This window comes from Seriola lalandi, unplaced genomic scaffold (assembly GCF_002814215.2).
Source record: "Seriola lalandi dorsalis isolate HSWRI2012SDOR001 ecotype SW California unplaced genomic scaffold, Sedor1 jcf7180002054945, whole genome shotgun sequence".
NCBI lineage: Eukaryota > Metazoa > Chordata > Actinopteri > Carangiformes > Carangidae > Seriola > Seriola lalandi.
Window position 1 is genome coordinate 1,410,188 of NW_019525496.1, and position 10,489 is coordinate 1,420,676.

At 38.5% G+C, this 10,489-nt stretch overlaps 1 protein-coding gene across 1 annotated transcript; it reads right to left on the reverse strand.

Annotated features, from left to right (window-relative positions):
• Nucleotides 1–234: 234 nt before the first annotated feature.
• LOC111644948 (uncharacterized) lies at nucleotides 235–10,344 on the reverse strand. Its single transcript, XM_023393943.2, has 7 exons — nucleotides 9,775–10,344; nucleotides 6,332–6,464; nucleotides 5,534–5,668; nucleotides 4,056–5,020; nucleotides 3,282–3,411; nucleotides 1,614–1,733; nucleotides 235–1,454 (listed from the first exon to the last, which is right to left on the reverse strand). The coding sequence occupies exons 1-7, from the start codon at nucleotides 10,262–10,264 to the stop codon at nucleotides 1,274–1,276; spliced, it is 2,154 nt and encodes a 717-aa protein (XP_023249711.1). The 5' UTR covers nucleotides 10,265–10,344; the 3' UTR covers nucleotides 235–1,273.
• Between the last annotated feature and the right edge of the window lie 145 nt (nucleotides 10,345–10,489).

The window sequence follows — 10,489 nt, forward strand, 5'->3', positions numbered from 1 at the left end:
GCAGGCGGCTCCGCTGACGGCCCAGCCGCTGTGTCAGTGGCTGGAGAAGATAATGAAAGTCTCCCAGCTGTCAGTGCGACGCCATGTTTCCAAGGCCAACTAGCTGCTCCCAGCATGCACCGCGGGCCAGAATAAAAGCTGTCAAAAATTCATGAGTTCATTCTGGTGTCTAACAGAACAACACATTACTACAATAATAATAATAATAATAAGAAGAAAAAGAGATAACTATCATGTAGTTCAAAGATTATATTGTACAATATAATAACAAAGTTCAGGGTTTGGTCGTCACCTGCATATTTGCTGTCTTTACTGTACATCAGATCCATAGACCACAATGGAAATAAGTCTTGTTGCCTAATTGTGTTACCCCTGACATTTAATTGTGTGATTTTACATATTCCTTCATGTCATGTTAAATACACAAATTTATTAAATGCAACATAGCAACAAAATCTTGAGGTCACATTTGTAGCCTGTATGAAGCCTACTTGGCTATGGTGGTGTTTTTGGGGAGGTGCAAACCTGACAATTGTCTAGTTTAAGAGGAATAGATATTTGAATCTGTTTCAAACAACTGATGTAGCCAGTTTCCATCTCTCTTACCTTGGAAATAACATGTAAAAGAAACAGTGATGCAATACATTGTAAGTCATTGGAGTTTATGAAAGGACATATGAGGTGCACATTGAACAGGTTGTATCCCTCACAAAAGGTTTTTGGATCAGGGATGTTTTATTTACATGTACTAAGATATGTACTTTTGTATGATATATTTTGAAGGGTAGGGATGGATCACACTACACTAAAGCTAATAAATGATAATCATTCCAATAGCTAAAAGGTAAACCAAGAATTTGTTGTTTAACTTTTCTCATTTAGGGTTATGATTACTGGAAGGTTGTGAGTTGTTTTTTAATGCATTGAGGCGTATGTCTAGTAATTTTTCCTGACTAAATTAATATATAGTGCAGATAATGGAATGTGTTTGCAAAATGGCCTTGACACATGATTTTCAAACAAAATAAATGAGCGTATTACATTTTCAAAGCACAATTGAACTATTGGATGGTTTTCAGTTTTGTATAACAGTTCTTTATAAATATATTAAATTCACATCCATGACATACTTACAAAAATATTACCAGATTGAAGGGTTTAAGTATTTTCATTGCACTGCCATTTTACACCATCAGAGAGAAACAGAAAATGCCGCATGAAATTTAAAGCTGATAAAAGTCATTGTTGCTGCACATGGCAGCTTAGTCTGTAATCATGTGAGCTGTGCCATAATATCAGCTTCTCTTTCCAGCCTTAGGCATCGCTTATAAAGTCGAACAGGATTCCCTCTTTTTCTGTCATTTCCTGAATTTCGCACCCCAGCAGTGTCTTTTTCCTCTATCTTCTTTAGTGCTCGAAGTAGGTCAGAGGCTTTAATGAAGCCCCCAGAACAGCTAGAAAAGAAACATACAAAATATATCAGAAACAGAACCCAACCTAATAATCTTTTATATAGAGGAAAACTGAGTTAAGCCATTAGACCGGAGACTGGTACTGCTGTGACAAAATGTTTTCTGAGACAAATATGAATAATCATATCTGAACTTTAAAACCTTTTTCTGCGATGGCACTTTTTGTCCTTCGGCATTCTAAAGCAGTAGTGGGAGACAAAATCCATCACTAGCGTGGGGAGAACACTGGGCTGCTTGAAGCTTTTGATCTGAACAGCCAAGCTGTAAAAAAGACAAACAGTGGTCATTTACAACCACACATACAGAAATAAAGAGAGAAACAAGGCAGGAATGAAACAATATAGCGGGATATGCATTTGAGTGTGTGACTCAGAGAGAGAGACACAGACAAAGAAGGAGAAAGCTGCCTGAGGGGGCAGGCGTTCCTCATTGTTTATAACATACTGTAGATAGGAATGAGGAATAATAGTCTTACCATACATGCGCTGCTGTAGCCCTAAGTGCATACGTTACATACAGTAGTAGGTCGCATGATCCATCAGATCAAATTATATCCGTCAATTGTAAATAAAAATATTTAAAACATAGGGTTGTAACCTGCTATCACTTCCAAAAATATTTTTCCATGGCAGACATGTTGACTAGTCAGTCAGTAACAGTAATGACAGCTCTCCATTAAATGTGACAGTGAGTCTGTATGCACTGTAGACCTTTTTCAAGAAAAACATTTCGACATGTTACAGCAAGAAAGCCACAAGTGAAAACAATAAAATTATGGATGGCTGAATTCCATTTAGCTGTGTCACTGTAACACTGTCATAGTTTAAAGGGACAGTTGAACAGAACTGAGCTATCATTAATGCTATTAGTTAAACCTGTGTCAAAATGTCTGATGTAAAAAAAAAGGGTTTATGGCAAAACCCTGCACCTGGTAAACCTTAATGGAATGCAGCCATTGTTAACGTTATTGCTTCCACCTGCAGCGGTTTTCCTGCTAAGACCTGCCACAGTGTTTTCTGTGAAAAAGGTCGTTGACAGGTCTTCTGATGGGTGCAACTAGACAACAAGTAAATCTAAGAATAATCTTTTTTTTTTTTTTTTTTTTTATAAAAAGAGCCCTGTCACAGTTTTGGCAGATATGCATATTACAGTTCAGTTTTACATGACTTCTAATTTTGCTCAAAGTTGCCCTGTTTAGTTCATCTCACTGCAAACTGCAGGTGGAACATGGAAGTAGCTCAGGAAAGCATAATACAGTCATAATGGCTTGTTGGGATAATAGCTTTTAGTTTGGTTCAACAGTTGTGTAAGGCCTTCAGTTCCTTGGCTTCAATAAACTATGTTGTAAAGCTGCTTCCAGGGGTTACAGTAATGTTATGCTGAACTATTAATATTGTGGCCAAAACACACAAGAAAACACAAAGCATGATGTCCCAAGCTGTGAAGTAGGATTTTCATTCAATGCTCTGACACTGTCAAGCGTTTGCAATATTCATTTGTTTATATCTACCCCTGTTCTACAGCGGTAAACACAGGAGTAGATCAGGGGCCTGTCTAATGGAGTGGGATCACAAAGCTGTAAGGATAATTTTGCTGAGGAACAGTCAGAGCCCCCTTAAATCTAAAACACGGCTTGAAGAAAAAGGCCAGGCTTTACTCAGTGCAGTTATCCAGTTATCCAGGAGAATACATGCCCCTGACATATATTTCAGTGATTATAAATTCAAGGAAGAAATTATATTTTTCATCTTTAAGACTCTTGCATTGTTGCATCTATATAAATACGGGGAAAAAATGCTGTTATGTTACCGGCTGGTGCAACCACAGTGGTAGGCGGTCTTTGACTCCATATTCTGCAGATCATATTTCCTCTGTAGAGGAGGGATTTGATATTTACATTCATCCAGATGTTTGAAGCTTCCACACAGGAGCTGATTGTCTGCAGGAGCAAAAAGAAACGCAGGTTATGATACAAATTACCTAAGCTATCAATCAGTGGTGAAAATTAGCATTCTCTCCCACCTGTAGGGGGCGTGGTAGCTCTGGCTCCATAAAAACATACTGCCCTGGACCCATACCTGGACCACCTTTTTAAATACAATAATCACACTGGAATTTTCATGTAGGGCCTTAACATAACAGCACCATAATTAATGTAATAAATAAATAGGTACAACAGTGACATTTTACTCTACTAATTTTTCTATCATCAATTTAAAACATACTAACTCACTTACAAAACATGTAGGGTTGGTGTTAGTGATAATTCATATTATAGGTAATTCAATAATACAAGTCTTACAATTTGTCATTACGGTAAATGCAAAATTCAAATGATAAATTTAATTTTGACAGATTCGAGAGTTATCATCTTATAATGTTACCAGCCAGTGTGACAGATGACTCTAACTGATTTTACTGGCACTGAGTGCTTAATGGGTGGTCAACATTCAGTTTAAATAAGTTATATTGAAGATCTCTGGTATCATTATAATTACTCATAATATGCCTGGTGCTGTGAGCAGGAGCCTGTTATGCTGCAAAAGGCCCCAGGAGAAGTGATGGGGCACTGCATGCACTCACCTGTCATATTACGCAATGCATTACTTTGTTTTAAGATTCTTTCTTCCTTCGTACTTTGGGCTATGGTACTACCCATGGGCTCCTGGCCTGTCTTATTTTCTAGTAGACGGGAGTTAATTTCCTTTTGTGGCTTGCCATCCTCATGAAGAGAGGCTGCTGTCTTTAGTTTTGTTGTGATGGGTGTTGCAAATGTAGCTGTATTCCAGAGTCTCTTCAAAGTGTCTTGTCCGGATGTTTCCGTTGTCACTTTGACTAGCAGTCCATTTGTAGTTGTTGCAGCTCTAACAATTGTCAAGTGAGATCTTGTTGCTTGTTCCAGACAACTTTTACAACGAGGCGGAAACTCCCTCACAGGCATCCTAGATCCACAACAACCACTTTGCTTTGGAGCTTTTCTGTGACTTTTTCTGGTTTTGGTCGCTGTTGAGATGGCTGTGGAGTGATTTTGGCTCTGTGTTAAAGGTGGCATGCTTTGTATTGTAGATGATGGTTGTGGATAAGAGTTTATAGTCACCTGTGGTGGAACTTGGCTTCTCTGTGTAGGGTAAGCCAACAGCCGCTCTCTGGTGCGCTTCTCTTTTCCAAAAATGTTTTTATTTGACATCGATGCCTTACTTTTAGAAGGATTTAAAAGACCTGTTATCATTGAAGGAGTAGTGGTGTGTGCCTGTGATAATGGGGGCATTTGGGGGGGTGCGACTGTAGACAGTTTACAGTGCGTTTTACATCCTTTCCCCTTTGTCCCTCTGCGGTAAAAAGTGTCTTGTCTGGGCGGGTCTCTGGAGCCACATCTATGTTCACATTTTTGTGACTTTCTGCATGGGCCGATCACATGGCTTTTTGTTACCTCGCTTGTTAACTTGTTGCTTCTAGTGTTGTTCAAGTATTTGTTTGCAACATCAGAGGTGTTGTATGGGAGGGGATTTTTGAAGACGGCATATGGAGCCTGTTTGGCTACTTTGCACCTGTAGAGAGTAAACATGGATGTTAAAACCAAGCCACAGAAAAAAAAACCTTTTTCAAATGCATCTGTTGTATTTTCAACTTATACAAACCGAATTTGCATATTTATTTGATTAAGAAGAAGTACACTTGTTTGGGATTTGACCTGTAATTTCAAACACTTGTAATTTATGTTTTCCTTTGAAGATAGACACACAAATCTTAAATTATAATCATAGAATTATAATCATTATAGTATAGTTTTCAATTTAATGCCATTAATGCTCAAAAAAGGTTAATAATTCTTGTTTGTTAGTAACCTGATAGATTATGTAATGAAAACAGAGCAGAAGACTGGCACAGCACACCTTCATGATTTTATGAGGTTTGGCAGTTAATCAGACATGTTACTACAAGCTGCAGATGTTCATCTGCTGCTCCTACTCCGCATGTGACCATGCCGTCATTTTCCATTGAACACTCACAATTGTGTCTAACAATATGCAGTTAAAGTGAATGCAGTGTGTTTCTCTTACATCCCCCACCAGTAAATCTGGGTGCATCGCCTCTGAGTTTTGAGCTCGAAGCAGGGAACCCGCAGGATGTTGAAAAAGCTATAGCCCACCATAGAGGAAACGGTATCATTCACATCCTGAAGACACCGTCGAAACCTTGAGAAAGGCGGAAAAAGAAAAAGCAAAGGTCAAAGAGTCCAGTGAAAATGAAGCTTTAGTGATGGCCCTCACTTGTAAGTTGCTTTGGATAAAAGCATCTGCAAAATAATAAAATGTGTGTCAGCTACTTGTGGATGAGCACTAAGAGTTAGAGGGAAAATGTAATACACATGCAACTGTCAGCACTAGATGTGAAGTGAGAAGAAAACAAACGTCTCTGCAGGTTTAAATAATAGATTGTGAAGGAGGAATGGAATGCTATCACAAAAACAGCAAGCACCGTGTTCAGTCTTGACATAAATAGTTTACCTGAAGGGCTGATTGCAGTGATATATTTATTAATCCTGAATGAATGGTAATATTATATGGCCCCAGGTTCTCCTTCTTAAATAGCTTTATAGTGACAAAATACTCAAAGGAGAACCACACTTTTATTAGTAAGAAGTGCAAGGTATAAAATGCACCAACTACTACAACACCTACAAATTCAGCCTTCGAGCAGGTCTTTCCTCACTTGACCGACCATGACAGCCAGAGCGTTATGGGGATAGGTCAGGGGGGGATGCGATTTACAAGTTGCAGGAGTTTCCCTTGAGGCAACAAAAACTTAAACATCCTGATTCAGTATTAGATGCCAGGGGTGGGCATTATGACGCTCACCTTTGGTCACAGTCACAGTGTGAGACGGTGTAGAGGTTGGGGTTGAAGACTCCATAATTCACTGTGAAAGCAGGGATGATATGCAAGCAGTGGTCGTGCTCACGACAGCATCTATCTGCATCTTCAAACATTCCTATGCACGAGAGCAAGACGTGAATTCAGTCAAATATCAAAGGATTTTTGGTATCAAAGAAAGTTGCAAGCAGAGATAGATTTTTTAGCTGATTTAAAACCAAAATGCTTCAAAGACAGTTAGCCTATTTGAAAATGAAAGATGTATGGGTTGTAAAATCAAGACCTTCAATTAAAATAAAACCTACTGAGGCACATTTTTGTTTGACGCAACTGCCATATAATTACTCTGCAGACTTTCTAATTATTTTTCTTATGATGTAAATCAACCTCCATTCTCATTTCTCTTGAATTCTGTACAATAACTGCACCTGTGAAAGTGTCCCAAAAATGCTGCATTTTAATTAAATACACAATTTGTGGCATGCTTTCAACATCAACATTACAACAAAACAGTTCAGTTCAGCTTAATTAAATTCAATAAAATTATTCTTTGTATATTGAATCACTCTAAAATATCTGTGCAAATGGGTCACCTCATGGTGTTTTATTTCTTAAAATGCCAGTCATAATATTCTTATGGGGAGTTCACACTGTTAAAGATTTCTCGATTAAATAATGGTTAAGACCTGGAAGCAGGGTTGCCATGATGTTACTGTAAACAGTGTCGTTCTCTTGCTTAAATTTAGTTTGCTGTTTTTTTTAAATACAACAAAAATGTGTTATTTTCTACTTTTTCGGTAAAATACTGCTGAAGGATTAACAGTTTATTACTGTTTATTAGCACTTTTTTCACAGGCAGATTTGTACTACTAAGGTATTGATTAATTAACTTCTAGCAAAAAGAACTACTGTGATATTTTCTTTCCTAAACTTTATGATTCAATGAATCACTCCTTGGCACTCATATACATTGAATACCTTGAATAAATGTAGCTTTTGAAATTGTAACTTAAAATTTTAAGACAAATAATACAGCTTCAAAGTGTCTTTTCAAATAATGTTTCTCTTTATTAAGCTTGTGAAAAAGTTTTGAAAAGCTTTCTTTGGCAAAAAACAAAACATAACATAAGGAACATTTAGGGCAAATAAACAAAAATTTCATCATTTTAATACAAAATATTTTTACAATAATTGTAGTCTGCATGAACATTAAATACAAATAAACAAAAAAAGAAAAAAAAGATCAAATATCATCAAGTCACAGAGTGGTGAATCAGTGATTAACACTGATGACTTAGAGAGTGTGACTGACTGAACGACTGAATGAGTGATCAAGAATGACTTACTGAGTACCTGAAACAACAGTTTGGCAAAGAGACTGCGTGTGTAGTGTTTGAGTGCGTGTTTGTGTAAATGGCTGTGTTCACTATGTAAAGTCCCAAAGTCCTTAATTTCTTTAGTAGACTGGAGACATGAAGGTTGACTGATGTCATCATTTTTCTGGGTGACCTTCTCCGTATGTTTTAACAGGACTTTGCCCAGTCCAGCCTTGATGCCTCTCTCAAACTTTATCTCGATAAACTGCCTGAAAAACAAGCATCAGTGTTCAGAGTTTGTGGGAAACAATAAACTGTACTCACTAAGATAATAATAATATAAATCACAGCACTACCTTATCTGTAGGTGCTGTTACATTTTTATCATCGTTTTATGAGTTACATATTGTCACCTGTAAATCCGCACAGTACTGAAATTTGTGATTTTGCCAAAAACATGGAGAAAAGAAAGTGATGGTATTTTTAAAGCCTTGATTTCTGTCAGAAAAGCTTCCGTAACATGCTCTAGTAATCAAATGTTTTAGGCAGCCTGAATACGACCTGCTGTGAGCACACAATACCAGCTGAAGGAAGTAAGCATCTAACCTTCAAATGAATTCTTGATACTGAAGTTTCAAGGAGTAGTAAGTGGAAAAAACAGCAGCAGGTCTGGTCAACAAAGGGTTGCTGGGTGGCCTCACAAATGATGTGCCCCTCAGTGCTGATCATCCAGTGGTGAATACAGCTTCCTGATGTTTCACCTGAAACCTGACAAAGAAAAACCCATTTCAACATTGACATTACCACACTGCAAAGAATGCAGTGTCAGGAAAAATGAATTGAATGAATTACCCATTCATAGATGAGCCCTGTTCTTTTTGTTATGTACATTATAAGGTGGTGTAATGCAGAGTTAAACCATGTTGAACAGCCACCTTATGTCGGCTCTGTTCATAATAGTTTAAGTGACAAGTGATGTCAGTTTAGCTAGCTAACTAACATTAGCAAACAAGCTCCCTGTAAAGTAAATCAGCAGTGTCTTCTCCAGGAGTGCACTTAGCAGATGCAAAGGTTAAGATGAAACTCACCCTGTAATTTAGAGGATAAGAATCAGAGTCCAGCTCAACTCTGTCACACAGTGAAACTGAAACTGGTGATAAACAAGTTACCTTCCCGGTATTACAAACGCTTTCCCACTTTTTCCCGCTTAGCAGCTGTACAGATCTGTGCTAGCTAACATTAGCTGACAAAATACCTTTCAACCACTTGTGTAAAGGTGTTTATGTGTCAGCTCAGACTCTAATCTCAAAAATGAATTAAAAGTTAATTCAAGTCCAATGCATTCACTCTGAATATAATTCGTTTAAGCGAAAGAATCATAAACATAAAATGAAGAGTTCAAATCAGGGGAAGAGCTCAGGCTTTATATCAAACATTACAAGTAAAATAGCTTGTGTTGTTTGATAGTATTCGACTACACAACATACCTTAATTGAAAATGTGATGTATTTTGCCAAAGATAACAAATAAAGTAAAAAGGCACTCACCTATTCATTTGCAGGATGAAGATGGGTGAAAAAATCTAACTCAGCTGTCCAGTTTGGTCCAGTTAAACTTGGCTCTTTGTTTTCCCGAAATGCATTGCAAAAATGGTGAAGACTACTGTTTTCTTTCCTCCAAGCAGTAATACTGTAAAATACCATTGTAAGCAATTTCACCTGGGAAATATAACAGTAATATAGTGCATTTAACAGGATTACACTGTTGACATTGTCACATAAACTAACTGAAACTTCTGCATCATTAATGTAGCTTTTGCTTATAACAAATACTACTGCACTACTGAATTTGATGTTCTATGATATTAATAAAGAGTATGTCTAGGACTTGCTGAGAGGTGATGATGTTTTTTTGGGGAGCAAACAGTAAATTCCTGTATTTTCCATTCTTTCAGAAGGTCCAGGGTGTTAGCTAATAATGAGCCTACCCTATGGAAGTGACTCACATGTTTCTATCCATTAACCATTCCATCCATGTCTTCCCTGGCCTATAATATCTGTCTACCGAACAGACATGTAGGGGCACAAAAAGTAATGAAATCAACATCCTCACCCAACTGCTCGTATCTGACCGCTTCGTTTCCCTTGCCGCACCACAGAGTTCCTGGCAATATCCAGGCGCGTTTCCGCCGAGCTTTGCCCTCTGTCCCATCTCTTCTTGTGCGCCTGGGAAACTTTGGCGCACTGGAGGAGACGAGCGCGCAAGGAGCATCCGGAGCCGACAACACACTGATATTCAACCTCCGGGTTATTTCTTGACTCTGGGTGCCGCTTCTGTCGCAGAGAGTGCCGTAACGCTCAGTGGCCAGTGGACTGCTGGTTACTTCGCATGTTAGCAGGCGCATGTCTTCGGACCACAGGGTGAGGTAGAGGGAGCGCGCACCGGCTGCGTCCTCCCGCAGAAAAGTGATGCGCGTCTGTCCGTCAGCATCTGCAGGACTGTATCTGAGACAGGAGAGACCAGATCCGATCACATCTTGTGCTTTTGATAAAATGAGCCATGATAAGGAGAAAATAACTTGTTGTAGGACTCTGCTTTGCATTTCAATGTGAAATTGGTGAATAGCCAATCCTGTTTGAAGGGTTTTATCAATGTCTGAAAGGAGGAATTATTCCGCATTTACTGCAGCATCAGTGTAGCTCTGCACCTGCCGGTTTTAAGCCGTCTGTCTGTCTCTGTTTGAGAGTCATGTATGTCTCCGGGACTGTTTATTGAGAGGGCCTTCTTATTGGTCCGCTGCGGGAATATGACACACCTCACTGTTTTA